This window comes from Chiloscyllium punctatum, chromosome 30, assembly GCF_047496795.1.
Source record: "Chiloscyllium punctatum isolate Juve2018m chromosome 30, sChiPun1.3, whole genome shotgun sequence".
Lineage (NCBI taxonomy): Eukaryota > Metazoa > Chordata > Chondrichthyes > Orectolobiformes > Hemiscylliidae > Chiloscyllium > Chiloscyllium punctatum.
The window spans coordinates 19345932-19368893 of record NC_092768.1 but is presented as its reverse complement, the minus strand read 5'-3'; the positions used below and the strand labels follow the sequence as shown (position 1 = coordinate 19368893).

Here is a 22962-nt window from a genome sequence, read left to right as displayed (position 1 = left end):
AATATCCCAACCTTGCACAAACACTGGGTCTGAATATCGCAATCTTGAACAAACACTGGGTCTGAATGTTCCAATCTAGTACAAACACTGGGTCTGAATATCCCAATCCTGAGCAAACAGTGGATCTGAATATCCCAATCTAGTACAAACACTGGGTTTGAATGTACCAATCTAGAACAAACACTGGGTCAGAATATCCCAATCTAAAACAAACACTGGGTCCGAATTCCCAGTCTAGAACAAATATTGGGTCAGAATGTCCCAATCCAGAACAAACATTAGGACTGAAGGTCCATATCGAGAACAAACACTGGGTCTGAATGTCCCAATCCAGAACCAATGTTGTGTCTGAATGTGCCAATCTAGTACAAACACTGGGTCTGAATGTCCCAATCCAGAACAAGTACTGGGTCTGACTGTCCCAATCCAGAACAAACACTGGGTCTGAATGTCTCAATCCAGAACAAACACTGGGTCTGAATATCCCAATCCAGAACAAACACTGGGTCTGAATATCCCAATCCAGAACAAACACTGGGTCTGAATGTTCCAATATAGTACAAACACCGGGTCAGGATGTTCCAAACCAGAACAAACACTGAGTCTGAATGCCCCAATCCAGAACAAACACTGAGTCTGAATATCCCCATCTTGAACAAACACTGGGTCTGAACATCCCAATCTTGAACAAATACTGCATCTGACTGTCCCAATCCAGAATGAACACTGGGTCTGAATGTCCAAATCTAGTAGAAATGCTGGGTCTGAATTTCATAATCTAGTACAACCACTGGGTCTCATCGTCCCAATCCAGAACAAACACTGGGTCTGAATATCCCAAACTTGAAAAAAGCCGGGGTCTGAATATCCCATTCAAGAAATAACACTGGTTCTAAATATCCCAATCTAGTACAAACACTGGGTCTGAATGTTCCAATCCAGATCAAACACTGGGTCCGAATGTCCCAATCTAGTACAAACACTGGGTCTGAATATCCCAATCCAAAATAAACACTGGGTCTGAATGTTCCAATCCAGAACAAAAACTGAGTCTAAATATCCCAATCTAGTACAAACACTGCGTCTGAATATCCCAATCTAGTACAAACACTGGGTCTGAATATCCCAATCCTGAGCAAACACTGGGTCTGAATCTCCCAAGCTTGAACAAACCCTGGGTCTAAATATCCCAATCTAGTACAAACACTGGGTCTGAATATCCCAATCCTGAGCAAACACTGGGTCTGAATCTCCCAAGCTTGAACAAACCCTGGGTCTAAATATCCCAATCTAGTACAAACACTGGGTCTGAATATCCCAATCTAGTACAAACACTGGGTCTGAATGTTCCAATCCAGATCAAACACTGGGTCTGAATGTCTGAATCCAGTACAAACACTGAGTCTGAATGTCCCAATCCTGAGCAAACACTGGGTTTCAATATCGCAATCTTGAACAAACACTGGGTCTGAATGTTCCAATCTAGTACAAACACTGGGACTGAATAACCCAATATTAAACAATTACTGGGTCTGAATGTCCCAATCCAGAACAAACACTAGGTCTGAGTGTTCCAATCTAGTAGAAACACTGGGTCTGAATGTCGTAATCTAGTATAAACACTGGTTCTCAATGTCCCAGTCTTGAACAAACACTGGGTCTCAATATCCCAACCCTGCGCAAACACTGGGTCTGAACATCCCAATCTTGAACAAACACTGGGTCTGAATGTTCCAATCTAGTACAAACACTGGGTCTGAATGTACCAATCTAGAACAAACACTGGGTCTGAATATCCCCATCTTGAACAAACACTGGGTCTGAATATCCCAATTCAGAACAAACACTGCATCTGACTGTCCCAATCCAGAATGAACACTGGGTCTGAATGTCCAAATCTAGTAGAAATGCTGGGTCTGAATTTCATAATCTAGTACAACCACTGGGTCTCATCGTCCCAATCCAGAACAAACACTGGGTCTGAATATCCCAAACTTGAAAAAAGCCAGGGTCTGAATATCCCATTCAAGAAATAACACTGGTTCTAAATATCCCAATCTAGTACAAACACTGGGTCTGAATGTTCCAATCCAGATCAAACACTGGGTCCGAATGTCCCAATCTAGTACAAACACTGGGTCTGAATATCCCAATCCAAAATAAACACTGGGTCTGAATGTTCCAATCCAGAACAAAAACTGAGTCTAAATATCCCAATCTAGTACAAACACTGCGTCTGAATATCCCAATCTAGTACAAACACTGGGTCTGAATATCCCAATCCTGAGCAAACACTGGGTCTGAATCTCCCAAGCTTGAACAAACCCTGGGTCTAAATATCCCAATCTAGTACAAACACTGGGTCTGAATATCCCAATCCTGAGCAAACACTGGGTCTGAATCTCCCAAGCTTGAACAAACCCTGGGTCTAAATATCCCAATCTAGTACAAACACTGGGTCTGAATATCCCAATCTAGTACAAACACTGGGTCTGAATGTTCCAATCCAGATCAAACACTGGGTCTGAATGTCTGAATCCAGTACAAACACTGAGTCTGAATGTCCCAATCCTGAGCAAACACTGGGTTTCAATATCGCAATCTTGAACAAACACTGGGTCTGAATGTTCCAATCTAGTACAAACACTGGGACTGAATAACCCAATATTAAACAATTACTGGGTCTGAATGTCCCAATCCAGAACAAACACTAGGTCTGAGTGTTCCAATCTAGTAGAAACACTGGGTCTGAATGTCGTAATCTAGTATAAACACTGGTTCTCAATGTCCCAGTCTTGAACAAACACTGGGTCTCAATATCCCAACCCTGCGCAAACACTGGGTCTGAACATCCCAATCTTGAACAAACACTGGGTCTGAATGTCCCAATCTAGTACAAACACTGGGTCTGAATGTACCAATCTAGAACAAACACTGGGTCTGAATATCCCCATCTTGAACAAACACTGGGTCTGAATATCCCAATTCAGAACAAACACTGCATCTGACTGTCCCAATCCAGAATGAACACTGGGTCTGAATGTCCAAATCTAGTAGAAACGCTGGGTCTGAATTTCGTAATCTAGTACAAACACTGGGTCTCAACGTCCCAATCCAGAACAAACACTGGGTCTGAATATCCCAAACTTGAACAAAGCCGGGGTCTGAATATCCCAATCAAGAAATAACACTGGTTCTAAATATCCCAAGCTAGTACAAACACTGGGTCTGAATGTTCCAATCCAGAACAAACACTGGGTCTGACTGTCCCAGTCCAGATCAAACACTGGGTCCGAATGTCCCAATCTAGCACAAACACTGGGACTGAATATCCCAATCCAGAATAAACACTGGGTCTGAATATCCCAATCCAGAACAAACATTGGGTCTGAATGTTCCAATCCAGAACAAAAACTGAGTCTGAATATCCCAATCCAGAACAAACACTGGGTCTGACTGTCCCAATCCAGATCAAACACTGGGTCTGAATCTCCCAATCCTGAGCAAACACTGGGTCTGAATGACCCAATCCAGAACAAACACTGGGTTTGAATGTCTCAGTCCAGAACAAACACTTTGTCTGAATGTCCCAATCCTGAACAAACACTGGATCTGAATGTCCCAATCTAGAACAAGCATTGGGTCTGAATGTTCGAATTGAGAACAAACACTGGGGCTGAATGTCACAATCTACAACAAACACTAAGTCAGAACAATCCAATCTGATACAAACACCGGGTCAGGATGTTCCAATCCAGAACAAACACTGTGCCTGACTGTCCCAATCCAGAACAAACACTGGGTCTGAATATTCCAATCCAGAACAAACACTGGGTCTGAATGTTCCAAACTAGAACAAATACTGGGTCTGAATGTTCCAATCCAGAACAAATACTGCGTCGGAATGTCCCAATCTAGTACAAACACTGGGTCTGGATGTTCCAATCCAGAACAAACACTGGGTCTGAATGTTCTAATCCAGAACAAATACTGGGTCTGATTATCCCAATTTGTACAAATACTGAGTCTGAATATCCCAACCTTGCACAAACACTGGGTCTGAATATCCCAATCTTAAACAATTACTGGGTCTGAATGTCCCAATTCAGAATAAACACTGGGTCTGAATGTCCCAATCCAGAACAAACACTGGGTCTCAATATCACAATCTTGAACAAACTCTGGGTCTGAATGTTCCAATCTAGTAAAAACACTGGGTCTGAATAACCCAATCTTAAACAATTACTGGGTCTGAATGTCCCAATCCAGAACAAACACTCGGTCTGAATGTTCCAATCTAGTAGAAACACTGGGTCTGAATGTCGTAATCTGGTACAAACACTGGTTCTCAATGTCCCAGTCTTGAACAAACACTGGGTCTGAATTTCCCAACCCTGCGCAAACACTGGGTCTGAACATCCCAATCTTGAACAAACACTGGGTCTGAATGTGCCAATCTAGTACAAACACTGGGTCTGAATGTACCAATCTAGAACAAACACTGGGTCTGAATATCCCAATCTAGAACAAACACTAGGTTTGAATGCTCCAATCTTGAACAAACACTGGGTCTGAATATCCCAATCCTGAGCAAACAGTGGATCTGAATATCCCAATCTAGTACAAACACTGGGTTTGAATGTACCAATCTAGAAAAAACACTGGGTCTAAATATCCTAATCTAGAACAAGCACTGGGTCCGAATGTCCCAATCTAGAACAAACACTGGGTCAGAATATCCCAATCTAAAACAAACACTGGGTCCGAATTCCCAGTCTAGAACAAATATTGGGTCTGAATATCCCAATCCAGAACAAACATTAGGACTGAAGGTCCATATCGAGAACAAACACTGGGTCTGAATGTCCCAATCCAGAACCAATGTTGTGTCTGAATGTTCCAATCTAGTACAAACACTGGGTCTGAATGTCCCAATCCAGAACAAGTACTGGGTCTGACTGTCCCAATCCAGAACAAACACTGGGTCTGACTGTCCCAATTTAGTACAATCACTGGGTCTGAATGTCCCAATCCAGAACAAACACTGGGTGTGAAAGTTCCAATCTAGTACAAACAATGGGTCTGAATGTCCGAATCCTAAGCAAACACTGGGTCTGAATATCCCAATCTAGAACAAACACTGGGTCTGAATGTCCCAATCCAGAACAGACTCTGGGTCTGACTGTCCCAATCCAGAACAAACACTGTGTCTGAATGTCCCAATCTTGTATAAACACTGGGTCTGAATGTCCCAATCCTGAACAAACACTGGGTCTGAATATCCCAATCTTGAACAAACATTGGGTCTGAATGTTCCAATCTAGTACAAACACTGGGTCTGAATATCCCAATCCTGAGCAAATACTGAGTCTCAATATCCCAATCTAGAACAAACACTGGGTGTGAATGTCCCAATCTCATACAAACACTGGATCTGAATGTTCCAATCCAGAACAAACACTGCGTCTGAATATCCCAATCTAGAATAAACACTGGATCTGAATGTCCCAATCTAGAACAAACACAGGATCTGAATATCCCAATCTTGAACCAACACTGGGTCTGAATGTCCCAATCCAGAACAAACACTGGATCTGAATGTTCGAATCTAGTACAAACACTGGGTCTGAATATCCCAAACTTGAACAAACACTGGATCTGAATGTTCGAATCTAGTACAAACACTGGGTCTGAATTCCCAATCTTGAACAAACACTGGGTCTGAATGTTCGAATCTAGTACAAAAATTGGGTCTGAATGTCCCAATCTGTACAAACACTGGATCTGAATGTTCCAATCTAGTACAAACACTGGGTCTGAATATCCCAATCCTGAGCAAATACTGAGTCTGAATATCCCAATCTAGAACAAACACTGGGTCCGAATGTCCCAATCTCATACAAACACTGGATCTGAATGTTCCAGTCCAGAACAAACACTGGGTCTGAATATCCCAATCCAGAGCAAACATTGTTTGAAACGATACCAAATGCAGGGTCTGAATATTCTTGCTTTGGTTGCGATAGCTCAGGCAAAGGAACTGCCAAGCCATGAGGCTGCGATTAGTGAAATCCCTGAGGTTTCCTGTCTGTGTATTCATTTAAAATTATCACAATTTGTCTCGAGAGTAGTTTGTGTTTCACTGAGATATCGAGGCACGACCCACACCATCTGTGGAGGGGCACATGGATCCACCTTTGATTGAAGGGCTGTGGCAGAGAGTCCGAGACAGAATGATTCATGTCGGGTCACTCAATCAAAGAGTTAGCAGTAAAGTAATGGACTAAATCGCCTCTTTCTGTCCTGTAAAAATTCACAAAGCTAATGACTACATTGCCTAAGAGGAAATTCCCTTGAGTGCTAAAGTTAGCAAAGATCTGCTTAACCTAACAGTGAAAATGTGAGGTTAGGGAAGGAAATCTATCCTAACAGATGTAGCTTGTTTCTGGCTAACTGAATAGAATAGCTCTCCATGTGTAACTCTCCCACTCGAAAGAGGACAAAGCAGCTCCTTGGCTGGCACCACATCCACTCCCTCCACCTCAAGCCGCTGAATAGAACATAGAACATAGAAAAGTACAGCACAAAACAGGCCCTTCGGCTCACGATGTTGTGCCAAGGATTAATCCTAATCTAAAATAAAATAACCTAACCTACACATCCATCAACTCACTGCTCTCCATGTGCGTGTCCAGCAGTCCCTTCAAATGTCCCGAATGACTCTGCTTCCACCACCACCGCTGGCTACGCATTCCATGCATTCACAACTTTCTGCAGAAAGAACTTACCTCTGACATCTCCTCTATCCCTTCCTCCTAACGCCCATAAACTATGACCCCTCGTGCCAGTCAATCCTACCCTGGGGAAATATCTCTGACTACTGACTCTATCTATTCCTCTTATTATCTTGTACACCTCGATCAGGTCTCCTCTCTTCCTCCTTCTCTCCAGAGAGAAAACTCCGAGCTTATTCAACCTTTCTTCATAAGGCAAGCCCTCCAGTCCAGGCAGCATCTTGGTAAACCTTCTTTGCACCCTCTCCGAAGCCTCTGTATCTTTCCTATAGTAGGGCGACCAGAACTGGACACAATATTCCAAGTGTGGCCTCACCAGGGACTTGTAGAGCTGCAGCAAAACCTCACGGCTCTTAAACTCTATTCCCCCTGTTAATGAAAGCTAAAACACCATATGCTGTCTTAACAACCCTATCCACTTGGGTGGCAACTTTAAGGGATCTATGTACTTGAACACCAAGATTCCTCTGTTCCTCAACACTGCCAAGAATCCTGTCTTTAATCCTATATTCAGCTTGACCTTCCAAAATGCATCACTTTGCATTTATCCAGGTTGAACTCCATCTGCCATTTCTCAGCCCAGCTCTGCATCCTGTCTACGTCACGCTGCAGCCTGCAGTAGCCCTCAATACTATCGAGGACATCTCCAACCTTTGTGTCATCTGCAAATTTACTAACCCACCCCTCAACTTCCTCAATCAAGTCATTTATATAAACTGCAAAGAGCAGAGGCCCAAGAACAGAGCCCTGTGGGACCTCACTCAACACTGTCTTCCAGGCAGAATACTTGCCATCTACAACACTCTCTGCCTTCTGTCAGCCAGCCAATTCTGAATCCAGATGGCCAAATCTCCCTGTATCCCATACTTCCTGACTTTATGAATGAGCCTACCATGGGGAACCTTACCAAATGCCTTGCTGAAGTCCATATACTCCATATCCACTGCTCAGCCTTTGTCAACCTGTCTTATCACCTCCTCAAAGAACTCAATAAGATTTGTGAGGCACGACCTGCCCCTCACAAAGCCATGCTGACTGTCTTTAATCATGCTACGCTCTTCCAAGTAGTCATAAATCCTGTGAATAGCAGCAGTGTGTACTATCTCCGGGATGCCTGCAGAAATTCGCCCAAGATCCTCAGACAGCGCCTCCCAAACCCACCACCACTTGCATCTAAAAGGACACCAGATACCTGGGTCAAGGAGTGTGGTGCTGGAAAAGCACAGCTGGTCAGGCAGCATCCGAGGTGCAGGAGAGTCGACGTTTTGAGCACAAGCCCTTCATTAGGAATGCTCCTCGGATGCTGCCTGACCTGCTGCGCTTTTCCAGCACCACACTCTCCTCTCTGATCTCCAGCATCTGCAGTCCTCACTCTCTCCGACCTTGCAAGTTCTCATCCAAGCCACACCCCACCCTGACTTGGGAACATATCCCTTCACTGTAGCTGGCTCAAGGGATAGGCAGGGAAGGTACTTGAATGGAATTAGCCTACAGGACAGTCACTAAACCATTGAACAGCAGAATGAGCTCAGGGGAGGTCAGAGGCGCTGCTACAATGCCGAGACATGGGCTGAGAGAGTGAGGGTACTGGCAGACAGTTTTCTGATGGCGGTGCGAAAGTTTTAATCAGGAGATGCAGTAAAACCACGACATCCTGTCGAGATGTCTGAAGGAAGCTGGGTTGTCTGCCAAACAAGACTGGAAAATGAAACCAGTTGTGAGTTGGGGCAATGATGCTGAAGTAATCGGCTGTTAGTGAACAGCAGGAGGGCACTTTGACTTGTTTACTGCCTTCAAGAAAATCAGACTGCTGCCCTGCCCACAGGAGGCCTCTGGGATTGGCTTTAATGAGGAGAGTAGACTCGCTCCGGGATAAAGCAGCAGCGAAACTGGAAATGCCAGGCTCTGAGAGCCATGAGAAATCCCCATCAGGCAAGTCTCCGTCTCTCTCTCTCTCTCTCTCTCACCTTCCCAGTCTTTCATTTTCGGTTTCCCTTTGCTTTCAGGTTTCTCTTTCTATCTTTGACTTTATTTCTCTCTCGAACCCCTGCTCTCTCTTGTCTCGCTCCACGCCCTCCGGCCTGTCACCTCCCTCTCTCTCTTTCCCCTCTCTCCAACCCCCACTTCACTTTTCACTTTTGCTCTCTCTCTCTCTCTCTCTCTCTCTCCCTCACACCTTTTCCATCTTCCCCCTTTCGTGTCTGTTGCTCTCACCTTCTTCCACCTCTCCCCTCCATTTCCCATCCCTCTTTTCTCCTTGCTTCCTCCTTCACACACTCTCTGCTTATCTCCCTCTGAGCCTCTCTCTCCTCTACTTTCTCCGTTTCTGTAGCCCACCTTTTTTTCCTTTACTCACACTACCTCTGTCTCCTGCGCCAAGTCTCCCCTTACCTCTTCCACTCTGCTTCTCTGTCAATCTCCTCACAGTGTCACGATGGTAATGTCCCTAACTCTGAGCTAGGAGTCAGAGATGTACGGCACAAAAACAGACCCTTTGGTCCAACTCGCCCATACCAACCAGATATCCGAATCTAATCTAGTCCCATTTGCCAGCACCCGGCCCATATCCCTCCAAACCCTTCCTATTCATATACCCATCCGAATGCTTTTTAAATGTTGTAGTTGTACCAGCCTCCACCACTTCCTCTGGCAGCTCATTCCATATACGTACCGCCTTCTGTGTGAAAAAGTTGCCCTTTAGGTCTCTTTTATATCTTTCCCCTCTCACCCTAAACCTATGCCCCTCTAGTTCTGGACTGACCCCAGGAAAAGACTTTGTCTATTTTCCCTATCCATGCCCCTCATGATTTTATAAATCTCTATAAGATCACCCCTCAGCCTCCAACCCTCCAGCCTGTTCAGCCTCTCCCTGTAGCTCAAATCCTCCAATCCTGGCAACATCTTTGTAAATCTTTTCTGAACCTTTCCAAGTTTCACAACAACCTTCCTACAGGAGGGAGACCAGAATTGAATGCAGTATTCCAGTAGTGGCCTCACCAATGTCCTGCACACGGCCTGGCTTCAAATCCCACCTCCTCTAGAAATGCGTCCTAACATCTCTGAATGGATTGGTGAGGAGTGGAAGAAACTGTATTGAACAGAAATCGCTGGAGAAACTCAGTAGGTCTGGCAACATCTGTGGAGAGAGAGAGAGAAAGCAGAGTTAACCTTTCGGGTCTAGTGTCCCTTCTCTGAAACCTGAGGCCTTAACGCTGCCTGACCTTTGGAGTTTGCTGCAGCACTTTCTGTTTTATCTTTCCGATTTCCTGCGTCCACTGTTCTTTACTGTTCAATGTAACTGGAGCACTGATCCAGACACTCTGGGGACCCTAGGTCCTAACCTCACCACAGTTTCATGGATGGGTGGGAGAGGCTGTGAACTGTTAACTCAGCAGTGGTCAAAGAATCGTTCCTTAAAGCTCACCATCTCCCTGATTCTTCCTGCTAAAGTTAAACAGGGCTCTGGTGTGTCAAGTACATGGAACTATTAATACGTACGGATAAAAGAGATCCATGGTATTTTTGGATAGAGTCCAACTTCGATGTTCTGTTTGTTTACTTGATATGCTACTGTTCGGAACTGAACTGTATTCGTGACAATGTATGTATACAAGGAGACTTTAATGACACTGGGAGGGTCCAATGACTCCACTCTCTTCATGTCTCCCTCCCCCACAGGGGAGAGGGAGAGGAAGGCTTATATTAGTGTTGTTCTGTGTCCACATGAACGTGGAGTTGACCGTGTGCTGCCTGTTGGGTTTTGAATAGGAAGGATTTAGAGGGATGTGGGCCAAGTGCTGGCAAAGGGGACTGGATTAGGTTGGGATATCTGGTCGGCATGAAATAGTTGGGCCGAAGGGTCTGTTTCTGTGCTGTACATCTCTCTGACTGTATGAGGTGATTGCTGGGTGACCTGGTGAATAAACCCATCACTGACGGCTAACAGTACACGTTCGCTGCCCCTCTCTGCCCCTCCACTGCTTCCATCGAAATACTGGGATTATCCCATCCCCGGTCTCGGTGACTGTCTGGTTCACCGATACCCCGTTTAGGGAGGGAAATCTGCCATCTTTACCCAGTCCGGCCCAGAACAAGGCAGTTGGCCCCCTAGCTGCCCTCAGGAATGGCCAAGCAAGCTGCTCAGTTCAGGGGCAGTTAGGGAATGGGTTTCAAAGGGACAAAGGGAAGCAAGCGTTTGATATAATTCACATCACACCTCACATTCTGACACAAAAAGGCAACCCAGAAGGATTCACCTCATCATTGCCCGCTCTGTCCATCAGCTCAATTATGGTTAATCTGTCTCTCAGCACAACCTGCTTCCGAATCTTTCATTTCCACGGTGATGGCTTCACCAGATTGTGCTGCTAGTTTACTAAAGCCTGCACTGTGGGTGCTGTCGAAGTGCAGGTCAGTGCAGATAGTGACTGTCGAAGTGCAGATCAGTGCTGTCCATCAGGCAACAGTGGGGGGAGCAGCCAGGCCTGTGCCATTGGACTGAGCTACCATCACAGATTCACACAGGAACCTGGAGATAGCCTTCCTGTTATCACTCATACTGACCAAACCAGTACCAGTGCGCAGATCTGACAGCTCTTACGTCATCATTAACTCTCTTTCCCCCACCTCTCTCTGGAAAACTGCACATTCAGAAGTAATTCTAATTCATAATACATAGGGTACAGAGTAAGGTAAACTTAGCCAGACCAAGCCAGACTTGCAAAACCCAAAACAAAACGTCGACTTGCTGCACGCTATTCTGTGACAAAGCAGCAATTCTCCAAATAATCCTGCCCATGCCAGTGGCTGCACTGAGCACTTATTTAAAAGAGTCAGGTGAATCTGTAAGGTGGCTCATTGACTCTCATCGACACACAGATTCACAACGGTGTCCTCTCTCCATTGTACGGATGACAGTCACTTTCTCAGCTTCCTCCTGGGTTCCACACACCCTAAACGGTACAGCTCCCAGGGACTGTACACCCTGAAACACACACCTCCCAGAGACTGTACACCCTGAAACACACACCTCCCAGGGACTGTACACCCTAAACGGTACAGCTCCCAGGGACCGTACACCCTGAAACACACACCTCCCAGGGACTGTACACCCTGAAACACACACCTCCCAGGGACTGTACACCCTGAAACACACACCTCCCAGGGACTGTACACCCTAAACGGTACAGCTCCCAGGGACCGTACACCCTGAAACACACACCTCCCAGGGACTGTACACCCTGAAACACACACCTCCCAGGGACTGTACACCCTGAACGGCACAGCTCCCAGGGACTGTACACCCTGAAACACACACCTCCCGGGGACTGTACACCCTGAAACACACACCTCCCAGGGACTGTACACCCTGAAACACACACCTCCCAGGGACTGTACACACTGAACGGCACAGCTCCCAGGGACTGTACACCCTGAAACACACAGCTCCCAGGGACTGTACACCCTGAAACACACACCTCCCAGGGACTGTACACCCTGAAACACACAGCTCCCAGGGACTGTACACCCTGAAACACACACCTCCCAGGGACTGTACACCCTGAAACACACACCTCCCAGGGACTGTATACCCTGAAACACACACCTCCCGGGGACTGTACATCCTGAAAAACACACCTCCCAGGGACTGTACACTCTGAACAGCACAGCTCCCAGGGACTGTACACCCTGAAACACACACCTCCCAGGGACTGTATACCCTGAAACACACACCTCCCAGGGACTGTACACACTGAACGGCACAGCTCCCAGGGACTGTACACCCTGAAACACACAGCTCCCAGGGACTGTACACCCTGAAACACACACCTCCCAGGGACTGTACACCGTAAAACACACAGCTCCCAGGGACTGTACACCCTGAAACACACACCTCCCAGGGACTGTACACCCTGAAACACACAGCTCCCAGGGACTGTACACCCTGAAACACACACCTCCCAGGGACTGTACACCCTGAAACACACAGCTCCCAGGGACTGTATACCCTGAAACACACACCTCCCGGGGACTGTACACCCTGAAACACACACCTCCCAGGGACTGTATACCCTGAAACACACACCTCCCAGGGACTGTACACACTGAACGGCACAGCTCCCAGGGACTGTACACCCTGAAACACACAGCTCCCAGGGACTGTACACCCTGAAACACACACCTCCCAGGGACTGTATACCCTGAAACACACACCTCCCGGGGACTGTACATCCTGAAAAACACACCTCACAGGGACTGTACACTCTGAACAGCACAGCTCCCAGGGACTGTACACCCTGAAACACACACCTCCCAGGGACTGTACACCCTGAAACACACACCTCCCAGGGACTGTACAGCCTGAAACACCTCTCCCAGGGACTGTACAGCCTGACTCACACCTCCCAGGGACTGTACACCCTGAAACACACACCTCCCAGGGACTGTACTCCCTGAAACACACACCTCCCAGGGACTGTACACCCTGAAACACACCTCTCGCGGGTTCCAGATGCCAATGCATTGATTGCCAGTTTCTGAAATCACTGCAGGACTCTGGCCTTGGTGATCCAGGTGAGGTTGTGGTGAACAGAATCAGCCATGGGTCTCTCTTTCTCAGGAAGATTCCAAGGCGCAGAACGAAAATAACATGCACAGAAGACTGAGGTGGTGATGTTGTGAATGAATGCACACTTGGAGTACGACATACAATCCTTATCGGCTTGGCACAGGAAGGATATTATTAAGCTGAAAAGCTGCAAATAAACAGTTTTCCCAGAATGTTCCCAGGACTGAAGGCTTGAGTTATAAGGAGAGGCTGTTTAGCCTGGGAACTTTATCACCGAGAGTGTCAGAAACTAAGAGTGACTTTATAGAGGTTTACAAAACCATGAGGGGCGACTTTTCCCTGGGGTGGGGGAGTGCAGAACTAGAGGGCATAGGTTTAGGGTGAGAGGGGAAAGATATAAAAGAGACCTAAAGGGCAACTTTTTCACACAGAGGGTGGTATGTGTATGGAATGAGCTGCCAGAGGAGGTGGTGGAGGCTGGTACAACTGCAACATTTAAAGGGCATCTGGATGGGTATATGAACAGGAAGGGTTTGGAGGGATATGGGCCGAGTGCTGGCAGGTGGGACGAGATTGGGTTGGGATATCTGGTCGGGGTGGACAGGTTGGACGGAAGGGTCTGTTTCCATGCTGGACATCTCTATGACTCTAATTAAGGTCTCATTGGGATGTGCTGAAGCTAAACACTGGGTCGACCCCAGCCCAGGCTCTCTCCCTCCTCCACCCTGACACAGGGCTGCACGGTGAAACTGAAGCTGATGTGAGAAGCTCAATGTGGGAATTTCCGAAAGTCTTTCTTTCACCCAAGGTCAGTGTGGAATGTGTATTTTTATGTGTGTGAGGGAGAGAGAGAGGGACAGTACTCAGACTCTGCCTGGCGTAAACTCCAACCTGAGAGCTATGCAGTGCCCGCTGTGCCATGGCCATGGGTATGACCGGCAGCATCTCTGAGGTCAGCCTGAAATGCCTTCCTTTAGACCTGGCAGCGGTTTCGCCAAACTCTGCCTGAGCTGTGACTCTGGGCAAATCCCCACTGGCATGTGGAGATGTCCCGGACTCTCCAGCAATGGGATAGCCTGCCCCGTGCTGAAGGCTGTGAGTAAAAACCCAGAAGAGCCAGCCCTGAATCGGTACTCCACGTGGCTGACTGGTTCAACAACAACAATGCGCGTTGGCGTGGTGCCTGTATTGGACCACAGCAGCCAAGGGCAGGCGAGGACAGGTGAGCAGGAGAGCAGCCACACCACAGAAGATGACAATGAGGCCCAGACACCAACAGTGGAGCTATGGAAATTAGGATACTCCGAGCAGATGGAGGAAGGCCTCAGAGACACAAGAGGGAGGCACCTGGAGGGATTCTAAGGCTGACAAGAGAGTGATAAAAATTCTCCCAATGTTTTATGGCCCCTTCATTCCAAAGTTATGGGGAATTGAGAACAGGCTGTACTGGGAATATTGGGAATAGGGGTCTGGTTTGGTGTGGGTGAGGAGCAGATTGTGAGGGGGGGGTGTTGAAGAAATGAGAAACAGAGTCAAGTACAGAACATGGAGGTGCACCACATGGATAGAGGGTGGGTGAGGGGTCAGAAGACCTCCTGGAACATGGTGTTTAGGGGTCAGTGTCAGGAAATTCCCAACCGTCCATCACAGCGGAACATAATGGAGCTGCGTGCTCCCACTCGGACTGCCAAGGACAGGCTAGGGACCTGGGGATATGGGATCAGTGTCCCACCACTCCCCGACACCCAGCCACCACTCCCCGACACACCCCCTCTCCCCAACACACCCCCACTCCCCGACACACCCCCTCTCCCCTTCCTCACTCTCCAGCATCACCTGTACCAGCCCCACACCTCACAGACCTCCCCAGATGAACCAGTCCAACACTCTCAACTGGTTCCAGTTAAAATGACGACTTGTAAACAAGGTGCCTGAGTAGGCCAGACTCACACCTTCCGGTAACTTCTGTGGGTGGGTGGGTAACACACATGTCCAGCATGAGTCCACAGGATCACTGGCATAGGCAATGCATCCCAACAGTCTCCAGTGCAGTACTGAGGGAGTGCCGCACTGTCAGATCATCAGTGCTGAGGGAGTGCTGCACTGTCAGAGGGTCAGTACTGAGGGAGTGCCGCACTGTCAGAGGGTCAGTACTGAGGGAGTGCCGCACTGTCAGAGGGTCAGTACTGAGGGAATGCTGCACTGTCAGAGGGTCAGTACTGAGGGAGTGCCGCACTGTCAGAGGGTCAGTGCTGAGGGAGTGTCGCACTGTCAGAGGGTCAGTACTGAGGGAGTGCTGCACTGTCAGAGGGTCAGTACTGAGGGAGTGCCGCACTGTCAGAGGGTCAGTACTGAGGGAGTGCTGCACTGTCAGAGGGTCAGTACTGAGGGAGTGCCGCACTGTCAGAGGGTCAGTACTGAGGGAGTGCTGCACTGTCAGAGGGTCAGTGCTGAGGGAGTGCCGCACTGTCAGAGGGTCAGTACTGAGGGAGTGCTGCACTGTCAGAGGGTCAGTACTGAGGGAGTGCCGCACTGTCAGAGGGTCAGTACTGAGGGAGTGCTGCACTGTCAGAGGGTCAGTGCTGAGGGAGTGCCATACTGTCAGAGGGTCAGTGCTGAGGGAATGCTGCACTGTCAGAGGGTCAGTACTGAGGGAATGCTGCACTGTCACAGGGTCAGTACTGAGGGAGTGCTGCACTGTCAGAGGGTCAGTACTGAGGGAGTGCCGCACTGTCGGAGGGTCAGTACTGAGGGAGTGCCACACTGTCAGAGGATCAGTACTGAGGGAGTGCCACACTGTCGGAATGTCATACTGAGGGAGTGCCGGACTGTCGCAAGGTCAAACTGAGGAAGGGCCGCACTTCGGAATATCATACTGAGGGAGTGCTGCTCTGTCGGAAGGTCATACTGAGGGAGTGCCACACTGTCGAAAGGTCATACTGAAGGAGTGCCGCACTGTCGGAAGGTCATATTGAGGGAGTGGCGCACTGTCGGAAGGTCATACTGAGGGAATGCCGCACTGTCGGAAGGTCTCACTGAGGGAATGCTGCACTGTCGCAAGGTTAAACTGAGGGAGTGCCGCGCTGTCGCAAGATCAAACTGAGGAAGGGCCGCACTGTCGGAATGTCATACTGAGGACGTGTCGCACTGTCGGAATATCATACTGAGGGAGTGCCGCACTGTCGGAATGTCATACTGAGGAAGTGCCGCACTGTCGGAATATCATACTGAGGGAGTGCCGCGCTGTCGGAATGTCATACTGAGGGATTGCCGCACTGTCGGAAGGTCATACTGAGGGAGTGCCGCGCTGTCACAAGGTCAAACTGAGGAAGGGCCGCACTGTCGGACTATCATACTGAGGGAGTGCCGCACTCTCGGAATGTCATACTGAGGAAGTGCTGCACTGTCAGAAGGTCATATTGAGGGAGTGGTACACTGTCGGAAGATCATACTGAGGGAATGCCACACTGTCGCAAGGTCAAACTGAGGGAGTGCCACGCTGTCAGAGGGTCAGTGCTGAGGGAGTGCCGCACTGTCAGAGGGTCAGTGCTGAGGGAGTGCCGCACTGTCGGAATGTCATACTGAGGAAGTGCCGCACTGTCGGTAGGTCATATTGAGGGAGTGGTGCACTGTCGGAAGGTCATCCTGAGAGAGTGCCGCACTGTCAGAAGGTCACACTGAGGGAGTGCCGTATTGTCGGAAGGTTATACTGAGGGAATGCCGCACTGTCGGAAGGTCATACTGAGGGAGTGGCGCGCTGTCGGAATGTCATGTTTGAGGGAGTGCCGTATTGTCGGAAGGTTATACTGAGGGAATGCCGCACTGTCGGAAGGTCATACTGAGGGAGTGGCGCGCTGTCGGAATGTCATATTGAGGGAGTGCCGCACTCTCAGAGGGTCATACTGAGGGAGTGGCGCATTGTCGGAAGGTCAAAGTGAGGGAATGCCGCACTGTCGGAAGGTCATACTGAGGGAGTGCCGCACTGTCAGAAGGTCAAAGTGAGGGAATGCCGCAATGTCGGAAGGTCATACTGAGGGAGTGCCGCAATGTCGGAAGGTCATATTGAGGGAATGCCGCACTGTCAGAAGGTCATACTGAGGGAGTGCCGCATTGTCGGAAGGTTATACTGAGGGAATGCTGCACTGTCGGAAGGTCATACAGAGGGAGTGGCGCGCTGTCGGAATGTCATGTTGAGGGAGTGCCGCACTCTCAGAGGGTCATACTGAGGGAGTGGCGCATTGTCGGAAGGTCAAAGTGAGGGAATGCCGCACTGTCGGAAGGTCATACTGAGGGAATGCCGCAATGTCGGAAGGTCATACTGAGGGTGTGCCGCACTGTCGGAAGGTCAAAGTGAGGGAATGCCGCACTGTCGGAAGGTCATACTGAGGGAGTGCCGCACTGTCAGAAGGTCAAAGTGAGGGAATGCCGCACTGTCGGAAGGTTCATACTGAGGGTGTGCTGCACTGTCGGAAGATCAAAGTGAGGGAATGCCGCACTGTCGGAAGGTCATACTGAGTGAGTGCCGCACTGTCGCATGGTAAAACCGAGGGAGTGCCGCACTGTCATAGGGTTACATTGAGGGAGTGCCGCACTGTCACAGGATCAGTGCTGAGGGAGTGCTGCACCGTCAGAGGGTCAGTGCTGAGGGAGTGCCGCACTGTCAGAGGGTCAGTACTGAGGGAGTGCCGCACTGTCAGAGGGTTATACTGAGGGAGTGCCGCACTGTCAGAGGGTTATACTGAAGGAGTGCTGCACTGTCAGAGGGTTAGTACTGAGGGAGTGCCACACTGTCACAGGATCAGTGCTGAGGGAGTGCTGCACCGTCAGAGGGTCAGTGCTGAGGGAGTGCCGCACTGTCAGAGGGTCAGTACTGAGGGAGTGCCGCACTGTCAGAGGGTTATACTGAGGGAGTGCCGCACTGTCAGAGGGTTATACTGAAGGAGTGCTGCACTGTCAGAGGGTTAGTACTGAGGGAGTGCTGCACTGTCAGAGGGTCAGTACTGAGGGAGTGCTGCACTGTCAGAGGGTTATACTGAGGGAGTGCTGCACTGTCAGAGGGTCAGTACTGAGGGAGTGCTGCACTGTCAGAGGGTCAGTACTGAGGGAGTGCTGCACTGTCAGAGGGTCAGTACTGAGGGAGTGCTGCACTGTCAGAGGGTCAGTACTGAGGGAGTGCTGCACTGTCAGAGGGTCAGTACTGAGGGAGTGCTGCACTGTCAGAGGGTAAGTGCTGAGGGAGTGCTGCACTGTCAGAGGGTCAGTACTGAGGGAGTGCTGCACTGTCAGAGGGTAAGTGCTGAGGGAGTGCTGCACTGTCAGAGGGTCAGTACTGAGGGAGTGCTGCACTGTCAGAGGGTAAGTGCTGAGGGAGTGCTGCACTGTCAGAGGGTCAGTACTGAGGGAGTGCTGCACTGTCAGAGGGTAAGTGCTGAGGGAGTGCTGCACTGTCAGAGGGTCAGTACTGAGGGAGTGCTGCACTGTCAGAGGGTAAGTGCTGAGGGAGTGCTGCACTGTTGAGTGATTCTCAGAGTATTCTTTGCGGTGAGTCATTGTTGAATTTACCATGATGCCCTTGGAGCAAGTGTGCACCCATTGGTCAGTATCTGCCATATAAGACCATTTGGGGCCTGGCTCCTGCTCAGAATGCTTTTGGCTGGGAGCTTGCTTTTTTCCTGCAAATTTCCTGACCCATTCCCTCCCTGACAAGAGGCGCTACCCTTCACTGATGCAAAGTGCTATTGGCTGGCCTGATATTCGAAAGAGAAGACTTTCACCTCACCCAGATCCAACTGGGACATGAAACAGCGAACACATCGATACGTCAGTGGTGAAGGGAAGGAGGGATGCTCTCCCACTGACTGGACGAGGGGGAGAGTGCATGGGGTTGGGGACAGGGAAGGAGGGTCGCTCCTGAGGGGAATAATCAAAGATCTGCACCTACCTTCCGCCAGCAGCCGCTCAACACCACGAAACCCACCGTTCCGAGCAGAGCCACTGTCAGCAACGCACACCACACGTGCAAAAGCAAGACCATTTTCGGAATGGCCTTCCCCATGGTGACCAGGGAGCCCAGCCTGGACATGCAAGTCCAGAGGAGGGAGACCAGAGGCAGGGCCAGCAGGGTGGGCAGTGCCTGCCACCCACCCACCCCCTTAGCCCTCACCTATCGTCAGGCACCTCCTCCCTCAGCCCCGGGGGGGGGTCAGGCCAGGTCTCAGTGTTCCTCCCTGAGAGATTCAAATAGAGCTCCACGTCCAACTGCGCCGATAGCAATGAAGCTGCTGCCGAACATCTACGGTCTACACTGAAATCCCCCCCCAGCTGAAACTCAGAGACGGACTTCCCCAGGAGGAGGAGGAGACTTGTCTAAAACTCGGGGATGTTTTCGGATAAGCTGCAAGGCCGGTTCCTTTGACAGGTCTTTATCTTTTGTGCTCGCCGCTGACCCACATTTTTTCAAACTTTGATCTTGACGAAAGCCTCATGTGTGGGAGAAGTAATTTGAACGATTGAACTTGCATCTTGGAAGGAAGCTGCTGGTGACGGCAGATGGAAACCTACACAAAGCTGTGAGGGAAAAGTCACAATAAATCACTTGAGAGGGAAGTGCACACATACAGACACACACATACAGACACACACACTCACACACACACACAGACACAGACATTCACACACAGACACACACACACAGACACAGACACTCACACACAGACACACACACACAGACACAGACACTCACACACAGACACTCACAGACACACACACACACTCACACACACACAGAGACACTCACACACGTGGACACACACACACAGACACTCACACACACAGACACTCACACACATAGACACACACACATAGACACACACATACACTCAGACACACACACACAGACACTCACACACACACACAGACACACACACACATAGACACACACACACAGACACTCACACACATAGACACACACACACATAGACACACACACACACAGACACTCACACACATAGACACACACACATAGACACACACATACACACAGACACACACACACAGACACTCACACACACAGACACACACACACACACACACAGACACTCACACACATAGACACACACACACAGACACTCACACACAGACACTCACACACATAGACGCACACACACAGACACTCACACACACACACAGACACTCACACACATAGACACACACACACAGACACACACACACAGACACTCACACACACAGACAAACACACACATACATACACACACACAGACACACACACAGAGACACACAGACACACACACATAGATACACACACACAGACACAGACACACATACACTCACACACACCCACAGACACAGACACACACACACCCAACGACACTCACACACACACAGACACACCTACACACAGAAACACACACACAGACACACACTCACACACACACACACACACAGACACACACACACATACACTCACACACACCCACAGACACAGACACACACACACCCAACGACACTCACACACACACAGACACACCTACACACAGAAACACACACACACACACACACACACACTCACACACACAGACACACACACATGCGCGCGCACGCGTTAACCTGGCACTCACCACTAGCTGCTTCACTTTGATTTCTTCACCACCCCCTCCCCCCTCAAACCATCACCCGGGCACCTTTGGTATGAATCCGTAACACATCCTCAGCACGGAGCGCCACAGAGATCCCAGCAGCTGGCATAGGGGAGGGGGAGGCGCAAAGAGAAGACCCCCCACCACCACACTCTTCCACATATCCCCCACCCACACACACATCCCCCTCCCCCCCCAACACACACATCCCCTCCCCCCCACACACACACATTCCCCTTCCCCGCACACACATCCCCCTCCCCCCTAAACACACATCTCCCTAACCCCCCCCACACATATCCCCCCTCTCCCCCTCACACACACTTCCCTCTCCCCCCCAGACACACACATCCCCCTCCCCCCAACACACACACATGCCCCTCCCCCCATAAACACCCATTCCCCTCCCCCCACACATATCCCCCTCCTCCCACACACACATCTCCCTCACCCCACACACACACATCCCCCTCTCTCCCCAAACACAATTCCCCTCCCCCCACGCACATCCCCCTCCCCCCCACACACAAATCCCCCTCCCCCCACACACACATCTCCCTCCCCCCACACACATACCTCTCCCCCCACACACATCCCCCTCCCCCCACACACACATACCCCTCACCCCACACACACATCCCCCTCCCCCCACTCACACATCCCCCTCCCCCACACACACATACCCTTCCCCCTCCCACACACACACCCCTCCTCCCCCCCACACACACATCTCGCTCCCCCCACACACATACCTCTCCCCCCACACACATCCCCCTCCCCCCACACACACATACCCCTCACCCCACACACACATCCCCCTCCCCCCACTCACACATCCCCCTCCCCCACACACACGCATATCCCTCCCCCCACACACACACCCCTCCCCCCACACATAAACATCCCCCTCCCCCCACACACACATCCCCTTCCCCGCACACACATCCCCCTCCCCCCTAAACACACATCTCCCTAACCCCCCCCACACATATCCCCCCTCTCCCCCTCACACACACTTCCCTCTCCCCCCCAGACACACACATCCCCCTCCCCCCAACACACACACATGCCCCTCCCCCCATAAACACCCATTCCCCTCCCCCCACACATATCCCCCTCCCCCCCACACACATACCCCTCCTCCCACACACACATCTCCCTCACCCCACACACACACATCCCCCTCTCTCCCCAAACACAATTCCCCTCCCCCCACGCACATCCCCCTCCCCCCCACACACAAATCCCCCTCCCCCCACACACACATCTCCCTCCCCCCACGCACATACCTCTCCCCCCACACACATCCCCCTCCCCCCACACACACATACCCCTCACCCCACACACACATCCCCCTCCCCCCACTCACACATCCCCCTCCCCCACACACACGCATATCCCTCCCCCCACACACACACCCCTCCCCCCACACATAAACATCCCCCTCCCCCCACACACACATCCCCCTCCCCCCACACATCCCCCTCCCCCCCACACACACATTCCCCTCCCCCAGACACACACACATTCCCCTCCCCACACACATACACGCATTCCCCTCCCCCCACACACACATTCCCCTCCCCCCCCACACATCCCCCTTCCCCCACACACACATCCCCCTCCCGCCATGCACACACATTCCCCTCCCCCCCACACACACACACATCCCCCTCCCCCACACACACACACATCCACTCCCCCCACACACACATCCCCCTCTCCCCCCCACACACACACATTCCCGCTCCTCTCCACACACACACATCCCCCTACCCCCTACACACACATCCCCCTCCCCCCCACACGCACATCCCCCTCCCTCCCCACACACTCACATCCCCCTCCCCTCCACACACACATCCCTCCCCCCCACACACACACATATCCCCCTCCCCCCCACACACACATCCCTCTCTACCCCACACACATATCCCCCTCCCCC

General features: G+C 50.4%; 1 protein-coding gene across 1 annotated transcript in view; it reads right to left on the bottom strand.

Moving 5' to 3' along the window:
* LOC140454995 (tumor necrosis factor ligand superfamily member 15-like) overlaps nucleotides 1-19426 on the bottom strand; it is a 286077-nt gene extending 266651 nt beyond the window's left edge. The window contains exon 1 of the mRNA XM_072549670.1: nucleotides 19304-19426. Coding sequence (XP_072405771.1) covers nucleotides 19304-19417 — 114 coding nt within the window. The 5' untranslated portion in view covers nucleotides 19418-19426. The remainder of the gene's footprint in view (nucleotides 1-19303) is intronic.
* Between the last annotated feature and the right edge of the window lie 3536 nt (nucleotides 19427-22962).